The sequence below is a fragment of the Plectropomus leopardus genome, chromosome 12, assembly GCF_026936395.1.
Source record: "Plectropomus leopardus strain MGB_pleo_1.0 chromosome 12, ASM2693639v1, whole genome shotgun sequence".
Classification (NCBI taxonomy): domain Eukaryota; kingdom Metazoa; phylum Chordata; class Actinopteri; order Perciformes; family Serranidae; genus Plectropomus; species Plectropomus leopardus.
The window spans coordinates 14,352,705-14,369,675 of record NC_142187.1 but is presented as its reverse complement, the minus strand read 5'-3'; the positions used below and the strand labels follow the sequence as shown (position 1 = coordinate 14,369,675).

The following is a 16,971-nucleotide window of genomic DNA, read 5'->3' as shown; positions in this document are numbered from 1 at the left end:
CTGCCTGTAATGCGCTCTTGGGCCCATATTATAAAAGACACAGACACATGCTTTCAATTATAAAGCTCTCTATCCTGGGGAGACATGCAAGGTAGAGTCTACCTGGTAGCCTTTACAAACTGTGGGGATTTGCTCTGTGTTTCTGCTCATTTGTTTGTTTAAAGTACAATATTCCTTCATCAAGCTTTTTTTTTTTTTCCCTAAATACTGAAATCTCTGATTTCTTCCACACACATAATGTCACACAGTGTGTTTCTCATTAGCTTTTTAGTATCCAGGAAAGCAAACATACACTGCAAAAACAAAGATATAAAACAGTAGGAGGTGTGCTGTTCAAGGCAGACTGGGCTCTATTAACAAGCAAATGGAACAAATGTTAAATGAAGAGAGAGAGAGAGAGAGAAAACAGGGAACACACAACACAAGAACTCACCCCGCTCTCTGGGAACGTGGTCCATGCCAGCTCTGTGGTTGCCCACCGACTGTCCATAAGGGTTTCTGCAGATTAAGAGTAGGAGGAAGGTTGACAAAGCTGAATTAAACAGTGTGAGGAGGGGGAGAAACCAAATTGTTGCACAGCATTAAGGAGCACACACAGGTTCCCTCTGCTTGACAAAAGCACACAGGTAAAACTTCGCTCTCCCTCTTTTTCATAACCTCCACCCACATGCACTCAGTTTTTGAAAGCACTGACAATCATGGCATATCTGTGATGCCGCCTAATTAAGGCTTTCTCGCTGTGTGTGTTTGGCACCCGCAAATGCACTCCTTTCAATATTCATTTGTGGAACTAAGAACAAAGCATCCCCCAAGATGCCTTGGGATGGGAAATATTCCATTAACTTGCGGCGGTTCAGAGAGGTCATATAAGCATGGGGATGTTTAATAGGCTTTCACTCCAGACACCAGCGAGCGTGAAGGCACTCGACTGAGATTTGACAAATCTGAGGTGATCCGAGCAGTTGTTTTCTTCACCTAGCTGTTTGCGAGCCGGGCAGAAGATCACAGGAGAGGCGGAGAATAAACAGCAGGATCAATGAGCATTGTTGTGTCAATCAGTCGTCACCTGACTGGCGGTCCAGCGAGTTCATTACACCTCAGAAGACGCAACTCCTCTCTAGGTTCTCTATATGCAGCTGTGACCACGTCGACTCCCATTGTTCTGTTGCTGTTAGCACATAATTACTAAAACAATTACACTTTCTTCATGGAGACTCAACGACACGACGCCTGCTGTGCACCATTTGCTCACAAGTCGTTGATAGCGGAGCCGAGGGAGGGTGTGAGAGGGTAAACAAATAGCACGACCTGTGTAGAACAACAACAGCGCTCTCTCCAACAAACATGGCTGATGTGGTACCGTAACGTTGTCAGACATTTTGCTTTAAAGACAGTTACAGTACAGTGTTGCTGTTTGATTGAGAGGAGAGATCAGTGGTCCATCTGTGGCTGCTGAGCTGGAGAAATGCGCAGTGTTTACAGTCTGTGCTGCGTGTTCATTAGAGAAACCACAATGGCGTTTCTTCTTTTTAGAGGGCGAGAGATAACAGATAGTGATCTGTGCATCCAACAGGACAGATTACATCTGTGGTGTTCCAGTAGGGCACCATGTGGTCACGTTCACACTGCAGCTACAGACGAGATCAAAGGACAATGGTAAGACTTCTTAGTTTGGATGTAACTTAGCCTATCTGTATGTAAATGGAAAAGAAGTTGGCTGTTGAGCACTGGTGATTTTATGGGATGTTCTCAGACTGTTTTGTTCCTTTAAAATAAGTTAACAGTTCATGGTCCACCTTGGCAAAAGGCTAAAAAAAAATACCCAATAATAGGGTTGCAGGAGTGCAACCGCTTCATACTATGATATGAAACTGGATGGTTATGATACCATGTACATTTGCTTATCTATTGAGAAAAAAGATCCAACTGTACGGAGAATCTCACCTTCATAAATTTTCAAACTGGGGACTTTTTTTATGCATACTTGCATAAAAACTGGTTTAGTAATTATAATAATAATTGTGAAACAGCGTGAAAATGTGATTTAAAAAAATAAAATAAATTTTACATTGTTTTGTAAGTCAGAAGTAAGACCCAAGTCTTAAACTTTAAATTTGAGTCCTAACCAAGTCATAGTGCCCTCTTCACCAAGTGTGATGCTATTTTAACAATAATAGCAAGACAGTGGTAATAATATACTTTGTATTATATTTACAAAAATCACGTCTGCCTTTAAAAATTTGTTGTGAACGAAATTATCTGCGGTATCATTTTTTCTAACTACGATCACTAAAGTAGCCCGTAGTTCTTCATGGTTCTCTCTTTATCTTGACCGGATGCTGTTAGTTCACTTTAAACCAGGTGGATCTGAGGAGTTACATATTGACTTGCTGGGGATGAACCGCCATAATGTTAGTTAATTCAGGAAACCAAGAGAAATTCATTCAATTTTAATGATTTTTCCATAACACACTTTTTAATCTTTGGGCTTGGGGGAGGTATCAATTATTATCAATTCAAAAGGCTAATGTCTGAGTAAAGTCACAAGTCACTGTTGTTTCAGCCTAGGACGAGTTGCAAGTCTTTTTTTTGTTATGTTGAGTCTAAATACATCAGATTTGTGACATATTGGCTTAGTATTTCAACCTTTTGGGAAAACACTCTTGAGATGACTGAAACCAATGTCATGTCTGCTAAATATGAAACAATCCCAGGAGCCGGCTAACCTATCACCGGATAAAGACATGGAGGGAAACAGCTAACATCTGCTAACTACCTCTACAGCTCACTGACAAACATTATGGTTATTTAATTTGTACAAACATTAAAGTGTAAAAAAACAAGTCACAGTTTTATGGGGGTTTATGTAAGAGTACAGGCAGATTTTGTTGCCTTTTGACAAAGCTAGTATTATTTCCCTGTTTCCAGTCATGCTAAGCTAAGGTAGCCAGCTGCTAGTTTTTTCGCTTCTATGAGAGAAGTTTATTTTCTCATCTCTGGCCAGACATGAGGGCATCTTTCCCAAAATGTTGAACTGTCCTTTAGGTAATACGAACTATAGCATGATGCATAATAGGGTGAACAGTTCACCCTATTATGCATCTGCAATCTGCACAGCATTTTTATCCCTGGCTGACCCATCCGATGGCTGTGAAGAAAGCAGGGAAGGCTGACGTCTCTGGGCTGTTTTTAAATGTCAATCAAACTGTGCGCACGTGGGTCAAGTGCAGGTTTCCCACCGGGGACAGCTGTGGGTCACCACAAAGTCACAAGCTATGCAGATTTAGGCAGAATATGATGGAAAACTTAACACAAAGAAAAGAAAAAGCAGCTACAACAAAGACTAAGAAACAACATAACTGGGTGAAGCTGTTTTTTGAGTTATTTTTCATTCCACGTTGTTTATTTTTTAAAGTTAGATTGACATTTATCAAAATGTTTTCAGTATCCTTTCAGCATTATGAGTCCCACACTTGGTTTGTCGATGTATGACGTATATTAATGCCTGATGTATAATGAATTCCTGTTTATCACTGTTAAGAAACGATGAAACCACCATTTTACAATTCGTTAATTCTTAATGGATCGTCTCTCGCTGTCACGCAGCAACATGTTTACTTGTGGGTTTGATATAAACATCTTCGTATCTCTATGGGAACAGGTGCAGCTCTGTTTTCGAGCGGATCACTCGCGTGTTTCTGAGAAGAGTCTTTCTGTAACTGGATTCCAGCTAATTTGGCGGCAAATAAATTAGAGAATGGAGTCCCTTTGAATTAACGATCATTAAGTGACGATCCATTAACAATGAACTAATTACGCGAACTCATGGTCACTTGATTATTTCTTAATGGTGAGCATTAGTGAAGCATCTGATTTGTAGCTGGGGTACTTTTACATGCAGATAACAGTGTTTTAAGAGATGAAAAGTTTAAATAAGCAGATGCTGCATAATGTGAAAATAATTGAATTCAGAGAGAAATAAGTGCTTCGTCTTTGTTGACAACGGAAATCACTTTTTCCTCTGCATAATATTTAATGAATTATATTTATGCTCAAACAAAAATGTATATTTACTGGCAGGGCTTTAAATACAAAAGCGAGCCTTGTTATTAATTTGTGAAAGCTTTCTCGGTCTTCTGTACTTGTGAGCGACGGCAGTTAACAACTGCGCTTGTCGAGCCCAAATGTACGATTGTGAACAAGGTTGTTTTACTGATTAGCACGACTTGAGCCAGAGAGGGGGAACTAATCAGGGAAATCAGCGGCTGTTGTCTTTGCTTGGCTACACTCTGCCCTCCGTAGCACACGCCTGAGTGAACGCTCCCGGACTACACGCCGCTGATCCAACCCGTCCCTTGGGTGTCTGATCCGGTGCGTCGCCCCGTCCCTCGTCTCCCCCGGGGGCAACAGAGACAGAATTACTCAGCCTCAGCTAACCACAGGCCGGAGCTGATGCTCCTTTAAACAAGCTTCACCTCATGCTATGCACATGCAGCGGCAGCAGCAGGTTGACCGTCCTACATCTGGAGAAAAGCCGGGTTCAAGCCCCTGTGAAAGCGGGATTCCTCTCTGCTGAAGCATTCTTGAGCAAGATACTGAATCCCCAACAGCTTGAGAGGTGCTCTGCTATCCGAGTGTGACCTTTGACCTCCCCATGGAGCAAGAGAGGACAAAATCTCTTTACAAGGATTTTTAAAAAATCATTTTACAAAAAGTGTTATTAGCCAGCAGGAGTGGATGACAATGTACATCCTCAAGCTGAACATCTGCGCCCTGCACACGTGCTGCTCAGAAGCATTCCTTTATTAGTCCCTTTAGGTGAAATTCAATTTTTTTTCACTATGTTATTTTACAAATAAAGGCCGACTCACACCCAACCGGCATCAGCGGTGACGAAAGCAGCGTTGCTTTGCCTCATGTCGCCTGTGTCTCAGCCAAAAAGTTACACCTGAACACATCACAAATACAGCCGACGGCCTACTGGCATGTGCGCTCAGTGCTTGCATGAGATGAAATAACTCTGCATAGCAGCCTGCGGTGGTGGTCTGCGTTCAAAAACCGAAAACAAAAGAACGACAGGAAGGATTCAGTACGTAAGTTAGCCAGTTAGCACATTACCAACAATAGCTGATGATGAAAGAACATATGATATTTACCGTGTGCTAGTGAACAATAACACAAACAATTACAAACTGTTACAGCTAAGGGGCTCATTGGCTAAAAAAAACTCTTAACTTAAATAACCAATGGAGGGATTACTCAATGAGCCTACCGGACACAGGCCCAGGGACCCAAAGTTTTAGGGGCCCCTTCTGGCCTTTGCCTGCAAAATGTCACTTGACGAGACACGTATTGACTACAGAACAGCTTAAAAAAAATTACCAAAAAGACACATCAAATGACTACAAAGCAACACATAAAGACCAGAAGACACAAAACAACAACAAAGAAATGCAAAACAACAAAAAAAAGGGGCAAAACAGCCACAAAGAGACGCAAAATGAAACAGACACTTCAGAGATGCAACAGGATAACAAAAAGGGGCAAAACAACCACAAAGAGACACAAAATAACTACAAAGAGATACAAAATGACCATAAAGACACACAAAGCAACAGAAAGAGATGCACAGCAGCAACATCACAGATGCTAAGACACCAAAAAGTCTGTCGTTCTCCTTTAGGCGAGGTGGTGGGGGCCTTCTGCATGTTGGGGCCCCCATGTCTCAGCCCATGAATGAAACACATTTGTTTCAATCTCTCGCGCTCTTGACTTCAGTCACATGTTTGCTTTCCTCACTCAGCCTCTCTTCCTGTGCGCTGAGCCGAGCTGCCAATCACAGTGATTTCCCTCATCATTGATTCAACATGCTGAATCTGTCCAACAACAGTCGACAATGGCCAAATTGTGCCAGCGGTGCAGGATACCAAGACCACTACCAACTACCCAACGCTTTGGTTACAACAGTATATCTGTTTCTAAGTGTACTGTGGCGTGATCATTAGGGGGAAAGTGCAACCAGAGGGAGAATCTCACCTTCATTAGTTATTTTTAAAAGGGAGACTTTTTACACACACGCCATTAAAAGAATGGTTCAGTAAAGAGTGTCCAATCAAAAAACTGAATTCCTCCAAAACACAAACACTCCTCCTGTTTTCATTCCTTTAACCCTTTGGACAAACTTGAGCAAATCAGTTTGATCTTAAAAGACATGGGTGGAGTTCAATGAGCAATAAAAACTAAGTGACACAAAAATCTGCAGGAAATAAGTAAAAACTACAAGTAAATATACAAAATTCAATAAAATAAATGAATAAATACACTTTAAAAAATATAAATAAAAAAAGGAAATGGCCTGGAAAGAAACGCTTTAAAATTATTATAATAAATGAAACATAATTTTAAATATATGATTATGATAATAATAAATACAGTTTCTCCATAGCTTTTCTCTTTTTTTCCTCCCTCTTTTTTTAAAAAATAATTTTCAAAATCTACTAATTTCTTGCAACGAGTTCACAGGTTTAGACGCTTCTGAAAGGCGTCCTGAAGCAGCACAAGAAAAGTGATGTCACTCCAGGTTTTAAAGGGTTAAAGGGATAATAATGATAACTGTGTAATATCGTGACACTACGATATTTGCTGAGATGGTTATTAGTCATGTGAGGATCAACCCCAACCCAAAACCGACAACAGGGCCTGAAGTATTAACCCTTTAGACTGTGGATCTACCTCAGTTTTGTTGAGCTGCATTCAGACTCCTTTCACAAGCATTTAATCCTCTGGAATCTGAGAAAATTGGTTTAAATGTCTTTTGAAAACATGGGGAAAAGACAATCAGCAATGGAGCAAGAAATGTCCGTTACACTGCAAAAATTAATTGGCAAAAGGTTACAAGAAACTGACTCTAAAATTAGCTGTGGGTGGATTATTAGATATAAAAAAGAGGGAACATTTCCAGAAAACTATATTTATAATCTTTATATGTTTAAAATTATATTACTGAAAAAAATATATATATTTTAGCAATTTCTTAGGGTCGTTTTCTTTGTTTTTCAATGTTTTCTTTTGCTTATTGGCTTCTTTTTTTCCCATAATTTTCTTTAACTTTTTACTAATTCCTCGTTCATTTTTGGGCCATTTCTTGTTAAGTTGCTCATTTTCTTCTTTCCATGTTTTGAAAGAAATCAATATTTGTCAAGTTTCAAAGGGTTAAGATGTCAGAACGAAGGGGCTGCACATGGACAGGCACCCTGAGCAGTTGGGGGTTCTGTGCCTTGCTCAGTGGAACCTCGGCAGGACTCAGGAGGTGAACTGGCTCCTCTCCAGCTACCAGTCCTCAATCCATACTTTGTCCATGCTTGAACCAGCTCGGTCCCTACAGACTGAGCTACTGCCGCCCCGGCTCTAATACTAAAATCCCAGCATGAACATCGTTCGCCAACAACTTTATTCACCAAAGTGTGTTATCTTCAACTCACTAAATCCTAGAAACCAGTTAAGATTGAAAAAGATCCCATTTGTTCCACAGCCCCCCCCCCCTCCCTGGTAAATTTACAGTGCCTCTGAGATCAGCTCGCTGCTATAACTCAAATCCAGAAATCTCCCCCATCTCCCATAAAACTACAGCAGCGCTGGAGTCATTCTGCCCCTGGGGTAAGAAAACAATGCTGCAGTGGGAACTTTAGAGCATCACCACCCGTGGCATTTAACTTTTTTTTTTTTCTTTTTTTTGATCGCCCGCCGGAGCCAAAATGCCACACAACTCTGCATTCCCAGTGCGCTTTGGGAGCTCACACATGCTAATGTTTTATTCACTTTGTGAGAGCGGGTGCATCATGAAAGGGAGGCCTCGCCTTGTACTACACTGACACTCGCTGCCAACAAGCAAACATATGAAATATTAACGTCATCATCAGTGATCGGAGGAGTATCAAATGTGTGGCTATAAATAGGTGCAAAAAAACAGGCTCCAAAAATGTGACTTCTGGGCTCCTTCAAAGCCAAAGTTCATTTGTATTTGAGAGCATGTCTCTCTCTATAGAATCACAGCGGAGTGTGAAACTCAGTTTGAGCACTTTCTGAACAAGTCAAGCTGACCTAATTCAATCTCCCCTCGGGGCTGCTCGCATCTGCCATCACAGGTCAACAAATAACTATTCTTGTTTATATTCTGACGTACAGAAATGCGAATGAAGCTCTCTTATCGATGTGAAACTCATCAGCAAACCTGACGCTTAATGCTTTTCCCACAATCGCACACACCGCAGATTAGTTTATAAAACGCTTCCTGAGTGGTCATCCATCTAGTTTACGAGCTTTTAAAATAAGAGTACAGTAAACGCTGACTGTAAATGAGAGTAATACGGCATAAAAATGTCACAGTTGCTGAGGCTTTTACTGCAGTCTGTTGGTGAGAATCGGAGATAAGTCATCACTGTAGCTTTTGTAAATAAGCACTTCAAGTTGCAGTCCAGCTTTGCATCATCCATGCGCAAACACTTGCCAATCTGAAAAAACAAATTCCAGATTCAAGCCATGTGTTGAAATCCACTGAGTAAGCAGCTCAATAAAACGACATGCAACTGAAAAAAAAGGGGGCCTCGTTTAAACCCGGCGATGATCTGCCCTTCATGTTTATCCTCAGAGGACAAACATTTGTTAACCCCTGAGCTTTGAGTAACAGTTAGCGGTCCGGTTGGGGCGGGGGGGACGGGGCTGATCATCGCGGCGTGAGAGCCCGCTGGGACTTGGAGGGGCTGCTGCCGCTGCATTGATTTACTTGCTGACACCAGAATTGATGAGGGATCAGGCTGGCCACGGTCCAGGAGAGGCAGATTGGACGGGGAGGGAGGCGAGGCAGAGAAATGTAGCTCAGAGAGGCTGGGTGGGTATGGTGGGCTTCTCTCCCTGAGCAACACATCCCTCGGTGATGGAGGGAGCTTCGGGGGCTGCAGCACACTTGTTAAGCCACTGACCTTTAATTCACACTTGCCATCTAATGTGTTTCACATGTGTGGCGCTTCAGGGGCCCCGAATTGATCCGCTGTGATTCCAAACCTTTAGACATGCATCATATGAGGCGTTTCAGTGGAGGGCCGCCCCTGTGTACCTCTGAGTGGAGGAGGAAAGGTGGGGCAGGTGGGTATCCTCATTCAGCTTGTGGGTGTGACAACAACAGGGACAATAGCAACAGGGCAGTCCTTCAGCCGCAATGGGAACACTGGGCACCACACACTGAGGGAACGGGGCGTGCTGATGCATGTGTACATGGATTACAATCACAGAGCAAATTGATACTCAGAGGAATTGCCTGTTTAGCAGCCTACATTATATTAACAGCTTTAATTAGCCGAAACATGAACGGAGTCTGGTTTACGGATCTAATTTAAGCAAGAATGACTGATGAAATGTTTAAACTGGTTGGTTTGACTGACCCAAATATGATTCAAACTGTCAGATAAAATACACCTTACTGTTTTTTTTTCTTCATTTTTTTCCCCTCAGTGGCAATAATGTGCCAAATAAAACAGTCCATTGTTCATCCACAGGAGACAAAAGTAGATCAAAAATATGAAGCCACATACCTTCTACAGCCAGCACCACGGGGACAATGAGGCTGCACACCCACAGCAAGTAATCCATTGTCATAAACCAGGCGTTTGCAACATGAAGAAAGGTGTGCAGACTGGACCCCTCGGATGGATGGAGACTCACACACAGAGCACCGCAGCCGAGCTTTTTGTTCCTCTCCCAATTCTCATGTCTTCAGTTGTGAGGGGGCTCTCTCCGACCCATTACCATAAAAAAATAAAATAAATCAAACAAAAATAACCGAGGGCTTCTTTATTTCGCATTCAATCAGGTCCTTGTTATTCCCCCGGAGTTGTGAATGCTACAGGAGCCCTTTCTCAGTCTCATTATGTGACTTTACCGACTGCGAGCGTCTATCCAGGGGCGCATCTCCCGGCTGCTGCCCGCCGCCAGAGGAGGGAGACCCGGCTGCGAGGGCGTCTCTGTCCGCGGAGAGGTCCGTTTAGTCCACTTTGTCCAACTCCGTGTGGCTGTTGCTCCTCTGTGAGGGATGTGCGTCGGAATGGCAACACTGGGACAGAGACACAGAGGGGGCTGGGGACTCAGAGGCGGCAAGGCACAAACAATGGACAACAAGCTTCCGGTCAAGATTTTCACAATAAGAGTGCATGCTGTGCGTTATCTTCTATTCATTAAAGATAGACCACCTGGAAACAATGCGATGTAAATGTGCTAGATTCAGCCAGAAAAAGCCAAAGCCGAATTTTATATAATTTCTAGCTCTTCTTCTTCTTCTTAGGGAGTGTTTGTTATTTGTGAGAGGAGGTAGGTGTAGAGGAGGAGCATTCAATTTCAAATGGTTGTATTTTGTATTCATTTGTTTATTTAGGCTATTTAAAGATTATTTTTTGGCTTTTGCTTACATTGTATAGGACAGCTTCAGTATGAAAGGGGGAGCGAGAGGATAACATGACATGCAGCAAAAGGGTCACAGGTGGCCATTGAGGACACAGCCTTTGTACGTGGGGTGCACGCTCTACCAGGTGAACCAGTGGGTGCCCTGTATTTGGTTTTCATTTTAGTACCCTCGGAATCTAAAACCTGCAAATGGTTTTTGAAGATGTGTTTTTTTGAAAAATATCTAAAATCACTCATTTTATCATAGCCAGAAACTGCAAAGAACATAATTCTAAAAAGTATTATTATTATTATTATCATTAATATTTTCTGAGAAATATCTATACTTCCTGCATGTAATAGTTTGAATTCAGCCATTCAACAATTTCTGTAAACTCACTGATTATATGTTTATTTGTTTGTTTTTTATCAGTTTTTGCGCTACTCCCTTTTCCTGCAGTAACAATGCAAATTTCCCCACTGTGGGACCAATAAAGAATTACCTTATAATATCTTATCATTTTTAATACTGTTGTTTATTTATTTACATCTCTATTCTATTATTAACTCAGTATTTGCAATATGGTAAACATTGTATTAATTCTTAATAGTTTTATTATTTTTAATTTCTATGTTTGGTGTATACTTATGTTTTTTTCATGACCTGTGTCATGTATAATATTGCCTGAATATTGTATTCTAGTGTGTATATAGTATTTGAGTTTTTCTATAATTTCTAATTACTTATCTGTCTACACTAATAATTGGACATCTTATTTATTTTACCTTATTTTAATTCAGACCAGCAAATATTTTAAGCCTATCTCACCATCCTTATGGCTCTTGTCACAATATAATTTCAGTCTGTGGTCACAACATTCATTTGTGAAACATTGTTTGTTTTTACACCTCAGATCAATAATAATTTGTCATCCAAAGGTGAGTCACACCGGGTCGGAGACTGCAGCTATTGTACTGGTCATAAAATGACCTCATCCTGACCAGTGATATCATAGTAGCAGGTGCGTCTGAACACCTGCCAAATTGCCCTGCTCTGACATCACTGACTGGGTAATGAGCTCGATAGTAATCATCTGCTAATTTATTCTTTAAAATGGTTCCTACCGACATTTTATTTTGAAGTAAAAGGTGCTACACTTCCGGTTTCACTCTGATCCTCTCTGTGTAGCTTGACGCGGCTGGCGGGGGGCGCGAGGATGAGGAGGTGGGAGGAGGAGGCTGGTTGCTTGTTTGGCCACCAGCCCGCAGTGTTTGTCCGTCCTGGCAGCAGGTAACACCGTCCTGGACGCTCCGCTCCCCGCCGATAAATACCGATCAATGGTGTTATTAAAGGGACTGGTTTCAGTGGCGGAGGACGTTTATGTGAGCTGCGATGACAATGGACAGACAGCGCCTCCCGCGGGTTAGTGAGTGGCCTCTGAGACTGATGCTGCATAATAACCATCTGTGATTACTCTTGGTGTTTGAAGCAAACCCATTAAATCATGCAAATTAATATCACACAAATATTTTAGCATCATTTGATCAATTTCACGGGGTTCCTACGGTCATTGAAAACCTGGAAAAGTCATAAACGTCAAAATTACATTTTCCAGGCCTGGGAGATTCATGGAACTAATAGCAATCATTGAATGTTTTGGGGGAAAAATATGGAAATGTGTTGTGTTTAATAAATGGAATGACTTTTATGTGACGTAACCATAAATTTATTTTCTGTCTTTGTGTCGACATATGACAAGTTTTGGTTGTTATTGTTTATTTGTTAATCATAAAAGTTTCTTCATTTTTCTCCTACAGTCAGTCTCTCCCTTCATGTCCACCCACTAGGCATTTCAAATAACTTTTTTTAAGCACATTTTGATTTAGGTGAGGGGCATACAACTTTAACCGGCTAAGTATTGTATTTATTTAACCGCCAGTTTTTTTTTATTGTTTGTATGGGGGTTTTTCTGTAAAATTTTTCAGCGATTTTTTTTTGTCCTTGAAAATGTTGGCAATTTGGTGTGTTTTCTTTAAAACAAAAATCAGCAATCTTTTTCTCCTTTTTTAAAACATATTTGGGAATTTTTATAGAAAACTGAAAGAAAATGTTTTTTTTCTGTTTTTTTTTTAAATTTAAGAAAAGGGTTAGCCCATCACTAAGGACACTAGCATTACGTCTGAAAGAGATTGAATCTTATATGTCTATCTTATATGAAAAACCTTAAAAAATATATTTTGTGTCCTTGAAATGTCATGGAAAAGTACTGAAATTTTGTCCATGAAAATATGTGGAAATCCTGAATCCACAATAAAAGTCTATATATAGATCTGACGAAAACAGCACAGACACACAGGAACACCTCTGGAACATATAGCAGGTTTCCCTTGAGGGAGTTTATGAAAGAAGACACAGTTTTAGTCATCAAAGTGATATCTTCAGTGCAAAAAGTGTCTGACAGACTGCCTGCCCTCATTAGTTCATGTCAAACTTTGACCTTTTCGTGGTCTCTGTCTCATAGTCTCTCCTTAGGTCCCTTTCCACCACACCCACACAGTCTTTTGTCCCTTGGTGGGTTGCAGCGGAGACAGACTGTGTGTGTCAGTGTGTGTGTGTGTGTGTGTGTGCTGGCTGGTAGTCTCAGCTCGGGGACAAGGCTCCCCTTCACACTGCTAATTCATCCCTCTGTGAGCCCCCACTGCTCCAACCCTCCAACCTCCTGCTGCACCCCAACACAGGAACACACACATACAAAGTTTCCCCCCAAAAGTCCCTCTGTGCTACAAGCTCAAGATCCGCCGCTTTATCCCCCTACTTCCAAGCGACTCCCCCATCACCTCCACCCTAAAGTTTCTTTTGTCCCTGAGGCTTTGTGCACTAATTAACTACAGTTCAGTTCCCAGCAGGCTTGGGTCAGCCTTCTCTGCTGAAACCAGTGATGGACAGCTCTCTTTGACCAGCGATATTCAAAGTAAGACAAAAAAGACAGACAGCGTCCTTCACGGCAGCACTGGTACAGTCATTAGGACCAGGTCATGTAAAATCAGTGGCTGCTGCTGCGGCTCTTATTTGGTGAAAAATCCCTCATAGCTTGCTTGTTTGTGTGTGTTTTTAAGACGCTCCTAAGAGACCAAGAGAGTGTTTTGGACAAAAATTGACAAATCTGCTTGTTAATTCAGCATTACAGCAGTCCTTGAATTCCCTCAGTGTCTTAAAACACAAACAAACAGAAAATAATCATTAACCCTTTGAAACCTGAGTAAATTTGCTTGATTTCTTTGAAAAACATAGGAAGAAGGCAATAAGCAACTCAACTCAACTTAAGAAATAACCCAAAAATTAGTAAAAGGTTTCAAAACATTACCTGAAAAATAGCCAAACCAAACAAACAGAAAATGGGAAAGTAGAAAACACCAAAACATGTCAATGACATGAGAAGGGTCATTAAAAATTAAATTAATTGTGTTAGATGGGTAAATATAATAATTATGATAATTATATAGTTTAGTGTTATAAATTTCCCCTTGCTTTTTAAAAAATAATATTTTTCTTTTCTTTTTTTTTTTTTTTTACAAATTGCAGAACAATTTGTAATGTTGCTTATTGCCTTTTCCCCATGTTTTTGAAAGAAATCAATTTGCTCAGGGTTCACAGGTTTTAATACCTGTGAAAGATATCTGAGCTCAGCACAAGAAAAGTGATGTCGTTCCAGGTTTTAAAAGGTTAAGGAATAAAAAACCCCAAACCAATATAATAATAATAATAATAAGAAGAAGAAGAAGAAGAATATCACATTATCTTTCCACTTCCACTGATAACAAGCCTATTTGATAAGATAATCTTCTATTAGTCCCACAGTGGGGAAATTTGTATCCTCTATGTGGATAAAAAAAGGGTCAAATTGTATCACTTTGAGTGTAAAAAGGCCCAGTCATGCCTTCAAGTTCATCTGTACTGTTTCTCTGTGCATCTGTGCTGTTTTTCCAGCGTGACCTTTCACCTCTCAGACATGATGAACAGGCGGTTAAATCTCAACCTCTGCAGTTGCTGACTTGACCGGGATTGTGTGTGCTTCAGTTGTTGCCTCGACAGGTGGAATAAAGAATTGCTGCTGTGGAGAGTCTTCCCACCCTGCTGCAGATGAGAAATCAGTTCTCGGGCTCTAGGAGAAAAATACATATTTTACAGAGCATGGAGAGCAGACATGAAGAGCCGAGGATGAGGTGGAGGGAATGAAAACTAGCTCTGTGGGACAGCAGTGTTAAGCTGACAAGAGGGGATGACAGAACATCTCCACAAAGCCAGACTGTCTCCTGCAAACTACTTGTGAATTATGGAGTCTGTCCAGCTGACAACACTGCGTGTCATAAACATGCATGTGCACAAAGAATTTTGTGTGTGTGTGGATTTATGGGAGCCACATGCAGCTGTTTTTCTATTAATGTTGTATGAATCTAACAGGATCCTTACTGATGTCATCGGCTTAGACATAATAATTCATACTTATGGTTCATATTCTTCCTGGATGCAGAGTTTACAATATTATCCTACAGCAATAAACAAATGGTTTATGTAAGATAGTGACAGGAATTATTCAAATCAATTATTTTTCAATCCATAAAAAAACAAATTCAAGATTTAGGGGGATTTAGTGGCACTTAGTGGTGAGGATTGCAGACTGTAACCGTCTAAAACTTCTCCCGGTTAGAATTTCTCCACTGTTCAGGAGTTTTCTCTGACACAAATGGACCAAGTGATTTAACCCTTTGAACCCTGAGCAAATTAGTTCAATTTCTTTCCAAAAATGGGAAGAAGGCAACAAGCAATATAAGAAGAAAAAAACAAAAAAAAATAGCACAAAGGAAAGTTTAAAAAAAAAAAAGGAAATGACTTTTCAAAAGTGTTTGAAATAATTAGAATTGTATAACACAATTTCAATTATAAAAATATGATGATTATAAATATAGTTTTTTGTAAAAAAAACAAAAAACAAAAAACAAAAAAAAAACAACAACAAAAAAACAACAAAAAAAACCCAAAAAAAAAACAAAACAGAAAAAACATGATTTTTATATATATATTTTTTCTAAATCTACTGATGTCTTGCAATTTGTAGGACATTTCTTGGCTGAGTTGCCCTTTGCCTTTCATCATTGTTTTCCAAAGAAATCAAACCAATTCAAAGGGTTAAATTCTTCTGAAAGGCATCTGAATGCAGCACAAGAAAAGTGAATCTGATCCAGGTTTTTAAAGTTAAACCACATTAAAAAAATCAAGTGTTTTTCTGAAGCTCTCATTGTGGAGGGGCTGCAAACTGAAGTGGCCAATGCAAAAACACATATCGTCCAATCTTAAGCTGTGTTTGGTTTGTCTGTTCTGGGCTTCTGTAGAAACGGCTTGTAGTGGACATTTCTATACAGTAAATATGAAGCTACAAGCAGCAGCCACCTAGCAGGAACTCACTGCACCCAACCAAAAAATAGTCCCCCATAAAAAACACAAATTTCAACTTTTACACGTGGCTTTTTGTGCAGATAAAACTAACAAGGTATAGCAAATGAATCATGTTGCTTTAGAGATCCTGGCAGGCTTTTCCCACCTTTGGACAGATCCACAGTGAAAATATTATCCCCGCCATGGCAAAGCTGCTAAAAAATCTGACCATAAAACGGATAAAATTCACTCTGTTCACAACACCAAAGACAGATCATCTGTTTTCTTTTAGGGCTGCTGATGTGAGAAAACCAGAAAATGATCTGTCAACAAACACTGGGAGACAAAGTTAATGGGGGACAACACTGTCAGATAATGAGGGAAAAACAATCAGGAGAAGACTTTGCCCAGAGAATCTCCACATAGCTCTGCATATATTTGAATATCTGTCATCGTCTGTCTGAGCTCCTTGTTTGCTAACAAGGCCAAAATAAAGAGCTCACGAGCGCTGCTGAAAACACCACATGAAATAGTGCAGGAGTGGCGCTTTGCTTCATTGATTGGAGAAGTAATGATACATGATTATGTTCAGACAGGGAGCTGGCTGTTAGCTGGTGCTTAAGGGCGCGAGCACCGCTGGGCTTTTCACACAAACTGCTGTCAACGCTGGGTCCTGTGCACCACTGATTGATTGAATATGAATTGGTGTTGCTTCTGTGAGCTCGTCGTGTTCGTCTCGCTGAGAGCTGCTCCTGAGTCGACTCTTCTCGTGGAGCTGTCAGCCGCAGCTCCAGGTTGGGGTGCAGAGCTCCAGCAAACACCGGCTTTCCACTGACTCCCAAACTTCACAGCTAATCAGCGGAAAGCTGTCACTTATCTTATAGCAGCTCGCATAATGTCGGATTTCAGCTGGAGATTTCAGGCAATCTAAGGTGAGATGAGTGGAAGCCTGCTTGTGAAATAATGAGCGTTCATCCGCAGAGTGAGGCAACACACAGCAAAAAACTAATTAAGAACAATTCCATTTTAGTGGGCACAGACAGTTTCAGCAGAAGTCTTTTTCTTTCAGAATTATTCACAGGAGGCGTTATTGATGATTCGCCACA

The 16,971-nt window shown here is 40.7% G+C and overlaps 1 protein-coding gene across 1 annotated transcript in view; it reads right to left on the bottom strand.

The window, feature by feature from the left end:
- The window catches only part of ephb3a (eph receptor B3a), a 43,945-nt gene extending 33,786 nt beyond the window's left edge, over positions 1-10,159 (bottom strand). The window contains exons 1-2 of the mRNA XM_088085203.1: positions 9,588-10,159; positions 434-498 (exon numbers count right to left, since the gene is read on the bottom strand). Coding sequence (XP_087941329.1) covers positions 434-498; positions 9,588-9,651 — 129 coding nt within the window. The 5' untranslated portion in view covers positions 9,652-10,159. The remainder of the gene's footprint in view (positions 1-433; positions 499-9,587) is intronic.
- Positions 10,160-16,971: the final 6,812 nt, after the last annotated feature.